Here is a 15,654-nt window from a genome sequence, read left to right as displayed (position 1 = left end):
GTGAAGGAGTAGAGAACTTTCTATGTGTTCCGTGTGCCCCCTCCAGAAGCCTGCATATCGGGGCCTGAGAAGAACCAACGGGGGCACGCCGAGGCGAGGAGAGAGGGTGGTGAGAAACATGGGTGACTCACAGTGGTTGCTGCACCCTTCTGAGTTTGGAAGGTGCAGCCAGCCCCTGTTGTTGGGGTCTCCTGCCTTTTCTGGGGTGCTGGTGTGAAGCTCAGGATTAATCAGAAACCCTGGAGATCAATGTATCGCTGCCAAGTGCAACTGTGATGATGTTCAGGGTCCCAAACCTTCCCCTTCCCCTACTGGGTGGTCCCCATGGGAGAGCCTGGGAGTAGGGTCCCAGGTCTAGAAGCGAGGAGAGTAGAGGAGGAGTGAGAGGTGAGGAAGGCAGTGATGGGTGAGGACAGGTGGCTGACCCCACAGGAAGCTTGGGATGGGACTGTGTGCAGCTGGTGACACAGCGCCACCGTGTGGTCGGGACAGGGACTGCGCCCAGGGAGCACTTCTGGGGGAAGGCAGGGAGTGATGTAGGGACCCCGGGCCGGGACCACCTGGGAGGTGGGGACCCTGCTGTCACCATGCACAGGTAAGGAAACTGAGGCAAGGCCAGGTGGACTCTGAAAGCTCCTGCCGCGCGGGGCGTGGGACCACAATAAACTGTCTTGGATGCGGACACAGGGCTGCCTGGAGGGTCAGTAACTTTGTGACTCTGCAGCTAAGTCGGACCCTAGTGTTCTCTGCAGGCCCCTGCTTGTCCCAGCGAGAGGGAGAGAGGAGGGAGAGAAGGAGGGAAGAGGGAGAAAGACGGGGCTAGAGGACTGGAGGGAAGGAAGAAGGGAGAACAGGAGGGAGCCCCTGGCCCCGTGTCTGAAGGTGCTCGTAAACACCCACCTCAGAGAACGCCTACCCCCCAGTCCCTCCTGGAGCAGACTGAGGTTGGAAGTGCCTGAACACCCCCCATGTCTTCCAGAGCTCCCATCACACCCTTCCCGTGTCTCAGAGACCCCCCACACCCTCCGCCTGTCTCAGAGACCACCTCAGGCCTCCCCCTGTCTCAGAGACCCCCTCAGGCCCACTCCCCTCAGGCCCTCCCCTTGTCTCAGAGGCCCCCTCAGCCCTCTCCCCTCTCAGAGACCCCCCTCGGCCCTCCCCCCACAAACCCCCTGAGCCCTTCCCCCCTCTCAGAGACCCCCTCCCTCGTCTCCTGTCCAGAGCCCCCGCTGAGCCTCTGCGCACGCCATGGAGCGGTACCTCTCCAAGCCCGACAACGCGACTCTGCAGATGTTGAGCAGTCCGACCATCGCCGTGGTCCTGCCCGTCGTGTACTCGCTGGTGGTGCTGATCAGCATCCCGGGCAACCTCCTGTCGCTGTGGGTGCTGTGCCGCCACATCGGGCCGCGCTCGCCATCCGTCATCTTCATGATCAACCTCAGCCTCACCGACCTGGCGCTGGCCCTGGTGCTTCCCTTTCAAATCTACTATCACTGCAACCGGCACCACTGGGTCTTCGGCGTGCTGCTGTGCAACGTGGTCACCGTGGCCTTCTACGCCAACATGTACTCCAGCATCCTCACCATGACCTGCATCAGCGTGGAGCGCTTCCTGGGCGTCGTGTACCCGCTGTCCGCCGCGCGCTGGCGCCGCCGCCGCTACGCCGTGGCCGCCTGCGCCAGCCTCTGGCTGCTGCTCCTGGCCGCGCTGTCGCCGCTGGCGCGCACCGACCTCACCTACGAGGTGGAGGCGCTGGGCATCATCACCTGCTTCGACGTGCTCAAGTGGACCATGCTGCCCAGCGTGGCCACCTGGGCCGTCTTCCTCTTCACCATCTTCATCGTCCTCTTCCTCATTCCCTTCGTGGTGACCGTGGTCTGCTACACGGCCACCATCCGGAAGCTGCTGCAGACCTCGGGCGGCTACGGGCAGGGCCAGAAGCGGCGCTCTGTGTACCTGGCGGCCGTGGTGCTGCTGGCCTTCGTCACCTGCTTCGCGCCCAACAACTTCGTGCTGCTGGTCCACATGGTCAGCAGGCTCTTCTTCGGCCGCAGCTTCTATCACATCTACAAGCTCACGCTCTGCCTCAGCTGCCTCAACAACTGCCTGGACCCCTTCGTCTACTACTTCGCCTCCAAGGAGTTCCAGCTGCGGATGCGCGCGTACCTGGGCTACCGGGGCCCGCGCGCGGACAGCCTGGACACGCGCCGCGACAGCCTCTTCTCGGCGCGCACGCTGTCGGCGCGCTCTGGCTCCAGCGTGCAGGCCGACTGCCTGGAGGCGGTGGGCAGGGCCTTCCTCCAGAGGCAGGAGAGCGTGTTCTGAGCCCGGACGACAGACGACGTGCCCTCAGAGAGGGCGACGGCACGGCGGGGAACCCGCAACCGAAGCCCCGGAGGTCTGCGGAGCGCCGTGCGGGCGCCGGCGGAGGAGCTGAGTCCGGTCAACAGGGCTTCGAAAACCGCCATTTGGGAAGGGGTCAGAGACCAGCAAAGAAAAGCAAAACATGAGAACGGCGACTGCCTCTGCGGTCTCCTAGGAGACGTGCGTCCCCGAGCTGCCACCCAGCCCTGCCCGCCCTGAGGATTTGCGCTCAGGCTGGCCCAGCTGTCCCTTCCACACTCAGCGCTCCCCGAGGGGTGACTTTCTGCCGGGGGAACGGCCAGGTCGGGAGACGCAGTAGCCCTCTCGGGTCTCCCCGCCCCGCGCCGCGCACTCAAGCCGCACAGGGCCCCCATGTTGGTCTTATCGCGTCACGGGGCAGTCCAGGACCCCCCCCCCCCGACTCTGGGGCTCCTGGTGCCCTCCCCCCTCCCCCGCAGCACTGTGTCCCCCGCGGAGAGGCCCACAGTGACCCAGCCCGTCCAGGGCCGCGTGGCTGCCCCGGGGCGGAGGGGAGCGCGATGACTCGTAGGTGCGGCCCCTGAACACTCGGAGCCCCGGACCGAGAAGGCCGAGCCTCGTGGGGGCCCAGCCTCGGCAGCGACCACGGGCCGCGGGAGGTAGATGCGCAGCTGGCTTCATGGATCCCCGCCGCCCGTCCCCAGCTCCGTCCCGCCGAAGGCTGTCAGCGCCCTAGGGGGCTGGGCCACAGGGACCCCACCGTGCCGGGTTGGCCGGGCTGCAGCGATTCAAGCAGTTTCCTCGCCAGAGAGCACCGGCGCCACAAAAGGGACCAATGGGCGCCCCCGCAGCAGCCCCAACACCTGCGCTGCCCGGAAGGAGAGGGACCCGTCCCTGCCGAGTCCAAGACGGGGACCCTGCGGGTTCCCAGCTGCAGGGGTGTGGCGGCAACCCAGCAAAGTTTTGGGTACTTTGTAAATCCGCGTGGGGACATGGTGTAAGATTGTGGGATCCCCTGGGGGAGAGCAAGGCAGAGCCTGCAAGGCGAGTGTGTGGAGGGGACAGGTGGGTGAGGGGTTCCGGGACCTCAGGAAGAGGAGCTCCGGGGTCCAGCTCCCCACCCCTGGGCGTGAAAGGCCGCTGGAGAGTGGGCCAGGGTGCTGCCTGCCCTGTCCACCTGTTCACTGCCATGATCGGTTTGTAAGAAAAGCAGAGAAACATTTGCAGTGGGGTAAATGGCAGCCTCTCCAAACTCACGTCCGCCTGGAGCCTGTGAGTATGACCTTTTTTGGAAAAAGGGTCTTTGACAATGGAATTAGGTGAAGGAGTTCCATCAAATTGACAATCAACCCATTGCCGAGGAGTCCATTCCGACTCATAAGGACCCTACAGGACAGAGCAGAACTGCCCCATAGAGTTTCCAATGAGCACCTGGTGGATTCAAACTGCCGACCTCGTGGTTAGCAGCCGTAGTACTTAAGCACTATGCCACCAGGGTTTCCAAAACTGACAACAGCAACATGAAATTTGGGGTGCAGTGAGGTTAAGTGAATGGGGTAGGGATAATTTGGAAAAGGAGGGTTAGCATGCCTGCACAATTCAAAGAATGCCATCAGTGTCACTGAGTCCTACATGTAGAGATTGGTGAGGTGGTGTGTACTTTTCTGTGTAACTTTTCAACAACAACAAATAAAATACAATGTTAAAATGCACGGAAAAAAAAAAAAAGTGAAGGCATTCCAGATGAAGTCATTCTGGACAATCCAAGTGGCCCTAAACCCAATGACAAATGTCCCTATCAGGGATGGAGAAGCAGAGACACAGGAGAGGAGGCCACGAAAACTCAGCCGCTGAGAGCTCTGTGGAGCACAGTTCTACTCCAACACTTGTGGGGTGGCCAGGGGTCGGGGTCATCTTCAGACAGAGGCAGAGATTGGAGTGATGTGGCCACAAACCCAGGAATGCCTGCGGCCACCAGAAGCTGGGAGAGACAAGGAAGGATCCCCCCTAGAGCCTCCGGAGGGAACACAGCCCTGCCCACACCTTGACTTCAGACTTCTGACCTCCAGAGCTGTGAAAGCATAAACATCTATGGTTTTAAACCACTCTGAGTCTGGTGCTTTGTTGCGGCAGCCCCAGGACACTCATAGACATATTTAAGCTCCTTGAAAACCCTGATGGTCAGCAGGCCTAGAGATCTAGGGGGTGATGGGTGGTTGCAGGCTGCCTGCCTCCCCCTGCACTGGCTTTGGGGGTCCTACTTTTTGGGACCCAGTGTCCCCACAGGTCAGGGGAGGCCCTTGGAAGGACAAGACAGGCCTGTGAGGCCGGCATTGGCGACTTGCCGTGAAGGTGCCCTTCAGGACGAGCCACCGGAGACCCCAGACACTCCACAACTCATGGCTGCAGGCTGCGTGGGCCAGCACCCACCTCTGCAAAGCTGCACCTTCACCTCCCTCGGGCGCCATTTTGGAATGACCCTGTGTGGTAGGAAGACCAATTGCCATGGAGTTTTGGAAACAGTGGTAATAGCTGCACCGCAACATGGTGAATGTATTTCCATTGTATTGTAGGTTTAAACGGCAAATGTTTTGTTACAGATTATTTACTACAAAAAAAAAGGAATGGGTTAGAACCATACCTAGTGCCCCAGGCACATTTCAGTGAGGTGCCATCATGCAGACGTGACCGCGTTGTAGAGATAAACGCAAACACAGGAAAGGTTATGAGAACACGCTGCAGTTTGGAATGTTGGCATGGCTTAGAACCAGGTACTTTTCATTCACTTAAGTGTCATAGCAACCCGTGACACGTTAGATGAAGGAGGATGTCATGGAGTGAATTGTGTCCCCCAATAATGTGTGTCAACTTGGCTAGGCCATGATTCCCAGTGTTGTGTGACTGTCCACCATTTTGCCATCTGATGTGATTTTCCTATATGTTGTAAACCCTACCTCTATGATGTTAATAAAGTGGGATTAGCGGCAGTTTTGGGGATGAGACTCAATCTACAAAACTGGATTGTATCTTAAGCCAATCTCTTTTCATTTATAAAAGAGAAGCGAGCAGAGAGACAGGGAAACCTCATACTACCAAAAACAACAGCCAGGAGAATAGCGCATCCTTTGGACCTGGGGTTCCTGCGCAGAGAAGCTCCTAGACCAGGGGACGATTGATGACAAGGACCTTCCCCCAGAGCCGACAGAGAGAGAAAGCCTTCCCCTGGAGCTCATTCCCCGAATTTGGACTTGTAGCCTCCCAGACTGTGAGAGAATAAATTTCTGTTTGTTAAAGCTGTCCACTTGTGGTATTTCTGTTATAGCAGCACTAGATGAGTAAGGCAGAGGACTTGGAAAGTGTCTTTTCTCAATACCTGTCCACCGTACAACGACTACAACGAAAAGCTTTAGTAGACAGGGAAAACAGGGTCCTTCTTCAAAACACCATCAGTGATACCAATCTTAAACCAACAGCAAATCGAATATTAAACAGGGAGAAACAAAAGTGGTGTTCTCTAACCAGCATTCCACAGACCACGAGGTGCTCTGCAAAGTATGGGGCCCCTGGTGAATGAGGAAAAATGCTCAGCACTACCTCGCCTTAGAAAAAAAAAAGTTGCCTTTGAGTCAATCCTAACTCATGGCAGCCCCACAGGTGTCAGAGTAGAACTGTGCTCCACGGGGTTGTTGATACCTGATTTTTCCGGAGGAGATCACCAGGATTTTCTTCCAAGGCACTGCCAGGTGGGCTCGAACCTCCAACCTTTTGCCTAGTAGCTGAGTGATTTTAACTGTCGCACCATTCAGGGACCCCATCTTCCTGCTGGCGTCTGTGAATTTGCCTAGATTGTCAGCTTCAGTGATCTCACTCTGCCTCAATTACCCTCGCTGGACTCTCCTGCAGTCACAGAGGGCGGAATTAATGGGTACATGTGTGTGAACATGTGTGTATGAGTGTGTGTGTAAGGGAATCAAATCTTTGGGTTCCTGTTGTACGACTTGAAGTGGTCCCTGGGTGGTGCAAACAGCTTGTTCTAGACTTTTAACCTAAAGGGTTTGAACACACCCATCAGTGACACAAAAGAAAGGCCTGGCAATGTGCTTCCGAAAAATCCGCCACTGAAGACCCCAAGGCTAAGAACTATCTCCCTGGGATCAAACTGACAACAACTGGAAAGTTTACATAAGGAATTTAGGGGACAGTGAGTTTATGTTTATGAGGGAGGAACAACTCAGAAAAGGAGGTGAGAATGGTTGCATAACTTGAAGAAAGTCGTCAACGTCACTAAATTGTACATGTACAAAAACCAAACATGTACGACTGTTGAATTATTGTATGTTCGCTGTGTATACTCTCAACAACAAAATTAACAAAAATTATATATTAAAAAAAATTATACGGGGCACAGTTCTACTCTGACACACATGGGGTCGCCCTGAGTCAGAATCGACTTGACCGCAATGGGTTTGAAGTTTTTTTGGGGTGGGGTTGCGTGACTTGTCAATGTACACGCCTGCTTCTCTTGTACGTTAAACGCTTTACAGAGAAAGTCTGAAGATTTCATCTCCGGGAGGGAATGTCTTCCTTTGCTGCTGCCGCTCTTCACGGGGAAACCTGCAAAAGCCGGAACCTGGGTAAAGAGAAGGAAAATGCAAATATTTTCCACTAACAGAGAGCGATAGAAAAGTAAAAAGCACCCTGTTAAAGGCGGAAAACTTGTGAGACCCAGAAAAACAAGGCTGTCCCATTGAGTTGCAGCTCTCACACGTTTCACTGCAGTTTTCTGTTTTATTTTATTTATTTTATGTTGTTAGGTGCTGTGACTCATAGCGGCCCTGTGAACAACAGAACGGAACACTGCCCTGTCCTATGCCACCCTCACAATCGTTGCTACGTTTGAGCCCATCGTTGCAGCCACTGTGTCAATCCATCTCGTTGAGGGTCTCCCTCTTCTTCACTGACCCTCTACTTTACCACGCATGATGTCCTTCTCCAGGGTCCGATCCCTCCTGATAACATGTCCCAAGTATGTGAGATGTAGTCTCGCCAACCTCTCTTCTAAAGAGCATCATGGCTGTACTTCTTTCAAGACAGATTTATTCGTTTGTCTGGCAGTCCATGGTATATTTAATATTCTTTGCCAACACCACAACTCACAGGCATCAATTCTTCTTCAGTCTTCCTTATTCATTGTCCAGCTTTCAGAGGCATATGAAGCAATTGAAAACCCATGGCTTGGGTCAGACCCACCTTAGTCCTCCAGTGCCTCCACCACACACCTGAAACCCTGACCTATATTCTGCCAGTTTTTTAACTCTTTTTCAAACACACACACGGGATATTAAAAAGTAGATTCCACATGCTTGCATTTTTCTGCATTTGTTTAACTCTTCAACTTCCAATTTACTTTCAGTTACTCCAAAGATAACTCACCTGTCTTCTGGGATTTATCCCCGGGTGCTTTGTAAAACTTTTATTTTGAAGTCCGTTTTGGACTCACGCAGGTTGTGGAAAGGGTGGCCAGCACCCCAAATGGCGTGAGCCCTCGAGGTCCTGCACCCACCCTGAAGGCCTCCTCATACTCGGAGGTAGCTGTTGTGGTATTCATCGTCCGGGCTTGGGGTCCTCTCCATGTCTTGCCAACAAGGAGGACACCCCCTCCACGTCCGAACCCCCTCCCCCCGTCCTGCCAGCAGGGACCGCCCAACTCTTCACTCCCCATATCACCCATGAGGACCTCCCAAATCCACGCCCCCCCCCACTGTAGCTGCGAGGACCACCCCTATATCCGCACCTCCCACCGCACCCACGAGGAACACCCATATTCGTGCCCCTCTACGCGCCCGCAGGGACCACCCCTATATCTGCCCCCAACCGCGCCCGCGGTGACCCCCTCAAAACTGCTCCCCCCACCGTGGCTGCAGAGACCCCTCCCCCATACCTGTCTCCCCACCAGCCCACAGAGAACACCCCTATAGCCGCCACTCCAACCTCTCTCATGGGGACAACCCCATATTTGCCCCCCCACCTGCCCGCGGGGACCACCCCCCATATCCCCCCTCCTCCCACCTGCCCGCGGGGACCACCCCCATATCCGCCCTCCTCCCACCTGCCCGCGGGGACCACCCCCCATATCCCCCCTCCTCCCACCTGCCCGCGGGGACCACCCCCCATATCCGCCCTCCTCCCACCTGCCCGCGGGGACCACCCCCATATCCGCCCTCCTCCCACCTGCCCGCGAGGACCAGCCCCCCATATCCCCCCTCCTCCCACCTGCCCGCGGGGACCACCCCCCATATCCGCCCTCCTCCCACCTGCCCGCGGGGACCACCCCCATATCCGCCCTCCTCCCACCTGCCCGCGGGGACCACCCCCATATCCGCCCTCCTCCCACCTGCCCGCGGGGACCACCCCCCACATCCCCCCCTCCCACCTGCCCGCGGGGACCACCCCCCCATATCCCCCCTCCTCCCACCTGCCCGCGGGGACCACCCCCCCACATCCCCCCTCCTCCCACCTGCCCGCGGGGACCACCCCCATATCCGCCCTCCTCCCACCTGCCCGCGGGGACCACCCCCCCATATCCGCCCTCCTCCCACGTGCCCGCGGGGACCACCCCCCATATCCCCCCTCCTCCCACCTGCCCGCGGGGACCACCCCCATATCCGCCCTCCTCCCACCTGCCCGCGGGGACCACCCCCCACATCCCCCCTCCTCCCACCTGCCCGCGGGGACCACCCCCCATATCCCCCCTCCTCCCACCTGCCCGCGGGGACCACCCCCATATCCGCCCTCCTCCCACCTGCCCGCGGGGACCACCCCCCCACATCCCCCCTCCTCCCACCTGCCCGCGGGGACCACCCCCCCACATCCCCCCTCCTCCCACCTGCCCGCGGGGACCACCCCCATATCCGCCCTCCTCCCACCTGCCCGCGGGGACCACCCCCCACATCCCCCCTCCTCCCACCTGCCCGCGGGGACCACCCCCCATATCCCCCCTCCTCCCACCTGCCCGCGGGGACCACCCCCATATCCGCCCTCCTCCCACCTGCCCGCGGGGACCACCCCCCCATATCCGCCCTCCTCCCACGTGCCCACGGGGACCACCCCCCATATCCCCCCTCCTCCCACCTGCCCGCGGGGACCACCCCCATATCCGCCCTCCTCCCACCTGCCCGCGGGGACCACCCCCATATCCGCCCTCCTCCCACCTGCCCGCGGGGACCACCCCCATATCCGCCCTCCTCCCACCTGCCCGCGGGGACCACCCCCCCATATCCGCCCTCCTCCCACGTGCCCGCGGGGACCACCCCCCATATCCCCCCTCCTCCCACCTGCCCGCGGGGACCACCCCCATATCCGCCCTCCTCCCACCTGCCCGCGGGGACCACCCCCATATCCGCCCTCCTCCCACCTGCCCGCGGGGACCACCCCCATATCCGCCCCTCAGCCGCGCCCGCAGGGCCCCCGCCCACATCCGGACCGACAGAGACGCCCATCCCCACCCCTGTCCTTCCCCCAGCCCATAACCCCGCCCACTGCATGCCCGGAACTTGTTGAGGCGGAGGGGGCGGGCCTTCCGGCGGAAAGGGCGGAACGGTGGCGGAGCCTTTCCCGGCTAGGCGGAGGGGCGGAGCCTATGACGGGGCGGGGCTTGACGGGGCAGGGTACGTCCCTCCCCTGCAGCTAGGCGGAGGCCTGCGGTGGCAGGCAGGGGCGGAGCTCCGATTGGAGGCGGGCGGGGGCGGGGCTTATCGGGCGGGACTTGGTCGGGGCGGGGCTTATCGGGACGGGGCCTGGCTGGTGGGTCCGGCCTTGCCCGGCTGGGAGTCCGGGTCGCGGGCGGTGGGCGCCGCCGGCCGCCATGGTGCTGTGCCCGGTCCTCGGGAAGCTGCTGCGCAAGCGGGTGGTGCTGGCCAGCGCCTCGCCGCGCCGCCGGGAGATCCTCAGCCAAGCGGTGAGCGGGGGGCCGGCCTCGGGGCCTGGGGGGCCGGGGACAGGGCCGGGGTCAGGGGACGGCGTCGGGGTGCAGTCTGCAGGCTGCGATCAAAGACCTGTGTCGTGGGCGGGGAACAGAGAACGGGGACGGGGACCTGGGACAGGGGCTAGGGCCAGGGACCGGGGCTAGGGGCTTGGGGCAGGGGCCAGGGCCAGGGGCTGGGCCAGGGGACTGGGGTCTGCGGCCTGGGTCTGGGGCCCGGGTCAGGGGCCGGGAACAGGGGCCTGGGTCAGGGACTAGGGACAGGGACCGGGGCCAGGGGCTGGGCAAGGGGCCTGGGGTCTGTGGCCTGGGTCAGGGACTGGGGACAGGGACCGGGGCCAGGGGCTGGGCCAGGGGCCTGGGTCAGGGCCTGGGGTCAGGGGCCTGGGTCAGGGGCTGGGGACAGGGCCGGGGTCAGGGGACGGCGTCAGGGCCTGGGGTCAGGGGCCTGGGTCAGGGGCTGGGGACAGGGCCGGGGTCAGGGGACGGCGTCAGGGCCTGGGGTCAGGGGCCTGGGTCAGGGGCTGGGGACAGGGCCGGGGTCAGGGGCTGGGCCAGGGGCCTGGGTCAGGGCCTGGGGTTAGGGGCCTGGGTCAGGGGCTGGGGACAGGGCCGGGGTCAGGGGACGGCGTCAGGGGTGCAGTCTGCAGGCTGCGATCAGAGACCTGTGTCGTGGGCGGGGAACAGAGAACGGGGACGGGGACCTGGGACAGGGGCTAGGGCCAGGGACCGGGGCCAAGGGCTGGTCCAGGGGCCTGGGTCAGGGCCTGGGGTCAGGGGCCTGGGTCAGGGGCTGGGGACAGGGCCGGGGTCAGGGGACGGCGTCAGGGGTGCAGTCTGCAGGCTGCGATCAAAGACCTGTGTCGTGGGCGGGGAACAGAGAACAGGGACAGGGACCTGGGACAGGGGCTAGGGCCAGGGACCGGGGCCAGGGGCTTGGGGCAGGGGCCAGGGCCAGGGGCTGGGCCAGGGGACTGGGGTCTGCGGACTGGGTCTGGGGCCCAGGTCAGGGGCCGGGGACAGGGGCCTGGGTCAGGGACTAGGGACAGGGACCGGGGCCATGGGGCTGGGCCAGGGGCCTGGGGTCTGCGGGCTGGGCCAGGGGTCGGGGACAGGGACCGGGGCCAGGGGCTGGGCAAGGGGCCTGGGGTCTGCGGCCTGGGTCAGGGACTGGGGACAGGGACCGGGGCCAGGGGCTGGGCCAGGGGCCTGGGGTCTGCGGCCTGGGTCAGGGGCTGGGGACAGGGACCGGGGCCAGGGGCTTGGATCAGAGGCCGGGGGACAGGCCTGGGGACAGGGGCCGGGGGACATGGCCGGGGTCAGGGGATGGCGTCAGGGGTGCAGTCTGCAGGCTGCGATCAAAGACATGTGTCATGGGCGGGGAACAGAGGCCTGGGTCAGGGGCGTGGGTCAGGGGCCGGGGACAGGGACCGGGGCCAGGGGCCGGGGACAGGCCTGGGGACAGGGGCCGGGGGACAGGGCCAGGGTCAGGGGACGGCGTCAGGGGTGCAGTTTGCAGGCTGCGATCAAAGACGTGTCGTGGGCGGGGAACAGAGGCCTGGGTCAGGGGCCGGGGACAGGGGCTAGGGACAGGGGCCTGGGTCAGGGGCCGGGGACCGGGGCCAGGGGCTTGGGGTCTGCAGGCTGGGTCAGGAGCCTGGATCAGGGGCCGAGGACGGGCCGGGGGACAGGGGCTGGGGACAGGGGCCTGGGTCAGGGACCGGGGCCAGGGCCTGGGGTCTGAGGGCTGGGATCAGGGGCTGGGTCAGGGGTCTGGGCCAGGGCCTGGGGTCTGAGGGCTGGGATCAGGGGCCTGGGCCAGGGACTGGGGTCCGCAGGCTGGGATCAGGGACCTGGATCAAAAGCTGGGGTCTGCGGGCTGTGATCAAAGACCTGTGTCATTGGCAAGGAACAGGAGCCGGGGACAGGGACTGGGCCAGGGCCTGGGGTTTGCGGGCTGGGGTCTGAGGGCTGGGATCAGGGGCTGGGGACAGGGGCTGGGTCAGGGGCCTGGGTCCGGGGCTGGGGACAGGGGCTGGGCCAGGGGCTGGGGTCTGCTGGCTGGGATCAGGGGCCTGGGTCAGGGGCTGGGGTCCGCAGGCTGGGATCAGGGGCCTGGGTCAGGGCCTGGGGTCTGCGGGCTGGGATCTGGGGCCTGGCCAGGGAATGGGGTTGAGTCAGGGGCTGTGGTTTGCAGGCTGGGATCAGGGGCCTGGGCTAGGGGCTGGGTCTGCAGACTGGCGTCAGGGGCCTGGGTCAGGGGCTGGGGTTTGAGGGCTGGGATCAGGGGCCTGGGCCAGGGGCTGGGGTCTGAGGGCTGGGATCAGGGGCCTGGGTCGGGGCTGGGGTCCGCAGGCTGGGATCAGGGGCCGGGTCGGGAGCTGGGGTCTGTGGGCTGCAATCAAAGACCTGTGTCATGGGCAAGGAACAGGGCCTGGGTCAGGGGCTGGGGACAGGGGCTGGGCCAGGGGCTGGGGTCTGCTGGCTGGGATCAGGGGCCTGGGTCAGGGGCTGGGGTCCGCAGGCTGGGATCAGGGGCCTGGGTCAGGGCCTGGGGTCTGCGGGCTGGGATCTAGGGCCTGGCCAGGGAATGGGGTTGAGTCAGGGGCTGTGGTTTGCAGGCTGGGATCAGGGGCCTGGGCTAGGGGCTGGGTCTGCAGACTGGCGTCAGGGGCCTGGGTCAGGGGCTGGGGTCTGCAGGCTGGGATCAGGGGCCTGGGTCAGGGACTGGGGTTTGAGGGCTGGGATCAGGGGCCTGGGCCAGGGGCTGGGGTCTGAGGGCTGGGATCTGAGGGCTGGGATCAGGGGCCTGGGTCGGGGCTGGGGTCCGCAGGCTGGGATCAGGGGCCGGGTCGGGAGCTGGGGTCTGTGGGCTGCAATCAAAGACCTGTGTCATGGGCAAGGAACAGGGGCTGGGTCAGGGGCTGGGGTCTGTAGGCTGGAATCAGGGTCCTGGGTCTGCAGAGTTGAAGTCTGTATGGTCAGGGTCTGTGGGGCCAGCGTCAGAGTCTACAAAGTGTGGAGTTGCAGGCTTGGGCCCTGTGTGGCTCAGGTGTGAGCCCAGAGCCAGGAGTCTGTAGACTGGTTACCCGCTGGTGTCAGGGGCTAGGGTTTGAGGGGCTGGGGCTTGGGGTCAGGGCTGGGATCAGGAGCCTGGGGTCAGGGGCCTGGGGTCTGTGGGGCCAGGTTCAAGGGTCGGGGCCTGTGGGGCTGGGGTCAGGGGCCTGGGGTCAGGGGCTGTGGTCACCAGCCTAGGTCTGCGGGTGGACTAGCAGCAGGTGTCAGGGGCTGGGGTCAAGGACAGGCTAGTAGCAACAGCCAAGATGAGAGTCTGGGATCTGCAGGTCCAGGGCTTGGGGCCATGTGATCTGGGGCAGGGGTCTGCAGGGTCTGCTGGCCTGCAGACCTGGGCCCCTTCTGGAGCTGGGGGTGGAGGGTACAGAGGGAGGGGTCTGCCTGGAAGCCCTGCAGGAGGGAGGGATGTGAGTGGGGTCAGGAGACTGGGCTGGGGGACGTACAGTGGGGAGAGGGCCTCTGTCTGGAGGTGGGGGGAGGGCTGGGCTGGGGCTGGTGTGGAGGGGGAGCCCTGGGGGGCTGAGTGGGGAGGCAGGGGCCCATGGAGATTCCAGGTCAGGGGTTGGGGTCTGCAGGCTGGGATAAGGGTCCTGGGTCTGCAGAGTTGAAATCCGTAGGGTCAGGGTCTGTGGGGCCAGGGTCAGAGTCTATAGAGTGGGGAGTTGCGGGCCCAGGGCGTGTGTGGCTCAGGTGTGAGCCCAGGACAAGGAGTCTGTAGACTGTGGTGTCAGGGGCTGGGGTTTGGGGGTCAGGGCTTGGGGTCTGTGGGGCCAAGGTCTGTGGGGCTGGGGTCAGGGGCCCGGGGTCTGTGGGCTGTGGTCAGGGGCCCACGTCTGCGGGTGGATTAGCAGCTGGAGTCGGGCTGGGGTCAAGGACAGGCCAGTAGCAACAGCCAAGATGAGGGTCTGGGATCTGCAGGGCCAGAGGTTGGGGCCATGTGATCTGGGGCAGGGGTCTGCAGGGTCTACTAGCCTGCAGACCTGGGCCCCTTCTGGAGCTGGGAGTGGAGAGTACAGAGAGAGGGGTCTGTCTGGAAGCCCTGCGGGAGGGAAGGATGTTAGTGGGGGCAGGGAACTGGGCTGGGGGAGGTACGGTAGGGAGGGGGCCTCTGTCTGGAGGTGGGGCGAGGGCTGGGCTGGGGCTGGTGTGGAGGGGGAGCCCTGGGGGGCTGAGTGGGGAGGCAGGGGCCCATGGAGATGCTGTGGGAGGTCCAGTCTCACCACCCCCGCCCCTGAGTTAATGGTTCACCTTCGTGTCTCCAGTGCATCCAGGGAGTTCCCCCCCCGCCCAGGCTCCCACGGACCCTGTATTCTCTCTTAGCGTGTATTTTGGGACCAAGTGACATGTCCTTTCCCCTCACACAGGGTCATTTTCAACATTCTTGCCACTTTCTGCAAGCGGTGTTTCTTTAGTTGTCTTACTGCCTCAGACAGATGGTCTGTTGCTGACCTTTGGGGCCCTAGAAGACTTTTGGCCTCTTGGACCAGTGACGGCTAACTGCCCTAATCAATACTGTTGATCAATACTCTTAGCCCCCGCCAGGGTTCCTATTTGGAGCATCTTCTCACCCAGTCCTTTCTGGCCCCTGACCAGGTCCTGGCCGTGTCCTCGCCTGTCCCCAGCTCCCAAACAAGAGTTGACGCTTTAGTAAAAGTTGATCCAGTTGATTAGCAGATGAGCATCCTGTAGGGACCATTGCACTGAGCCACAAACCAGGTACCAGAAAGCCACAGGATTTTACGCTCTCACAGTTCTGGAGGCCACAAGTCCAAGTTCACACGCTCCCTCTGAGGCTCTGGGGAGGGTCCTTCCTCATCTCTCCCAGCCTCTGGTGGCCCCAGGCGTTCCTGGGCTTGTGGCTGCATCGCTCCAGTCTCTGCTCAGTCTCCACATGGCGTCTCCCTCTATGCCTCTGTTTCTTCTACTCTTTTATAGGACACCACTCATAAAGGCTTGGAGCCTTAGTGTATGGTTAAGAGCTCAGGCTAGTAACCAAAAGGTCGGCCGTTCGAATCCACCAGCCATTCCTTGGAAAACCTATGGGGCATTTCTTCTCTGTCTTATAGGGTCTCTATGAGTCGGAATTCACTTGATGTCAACAGGTTTTTTTTTTTTTTTGGTTCCTCATTAAGGATTAGGACCCACCCTACTTCAGTATGACTTCGTACTTACTTAACATCTGCAAAGACCTTATGTCCAGACAAGGTCATGTTCACAGGTACCAGCGTTAGGACTTCAACAGATCTTTCAGAGTC

At 62.0% G+C, this 15,654-nt stretch overlaps 3 protein-coding genes across 4 annotated transcripts in view; all 3 read left to right on the top strand.

Annotated features, from left to right (window-relative positions):
- Positions 1-4,156, top strand: part of P2RY8 (P2Y receptor family member 8) — a 46,809-nt gene extending 42,653 nt beyond the window's left edge. The window contains exon 2 of the mRNA XM_064277883.1: positions 1,222-4,156. Coding sequence (XP_064133953.1) covers positions 1,249-2,325 — 1,077 coding nt within the window. The 5' untranslated portion in view covers positions 1,222-1,248 and the 3' untranslated portion in view covers positions 2,326-4,156. The remainder of the gene's footprint in view (positions 1-1,221) is intronic.
- Positions 4,157-7,875: 3,719 nt separating this feature from the next.
- LOC135228856 (basic proline-rich protein-like) lies at positions 7,876-9,903 on the top strand. Its single transcript, XM_064277977.1, has 3 exons — positions 7,876-7,880; positions 8,111-8,170; positions 8,268-9,903. Exons 1-3 carry the CDS (start codon positions 7,876-7,878, stop codon positions 9,901-9,903), a joined length of 1,701 nt encoding a protein of 566 aa, XP_064134047.1.
- Positions 9,904-10,199: 296 nt separating this feature from the next.
- The window catches only part of ASMTL (acetylserotonin O-methyltransferase like), a 38,333-nt gene continuing 32,878 nt past the window's right edge, over positions 10,200-15,654 (top strand). Inside the window, exon 1 of one of the 2 annotated variants that reach the window (XM_064277880.1) lies at positions 10,200-10,300. In XM_064277880.1, coding sequence (XP_064133950.1) covers positions 10,208-10,300 — 93 coding nt within the window. In that variant the 5' untranslated portion in view covers positions 10,200-10,207. Of the gene's footprint in view, positions 10,301-14,757; positions 15,116-15,654 lie in introns of those variants that run through there. The other variant, XM_064277881.1, reaches the window with a different exon arrangement.

This window comes from Loxodonta africana, chromosome X, assembly GCF_030014295.1.
Source record: "Loxodonta africana isolate mLoxAfr1 chromosome X, mLoxAfr1.hap2, whole genome shotgun sequence".
NCBI lineage: Eukaryota > Metazoa > Chordata > Mammalia > Proboscidea > Elephantidae > Loxodonta > Loxodonta africana.
Note: the sequence above shows the minus strand (reverse complement) of the source record. Positions and strands in the feature narration are given on the sequence as shown.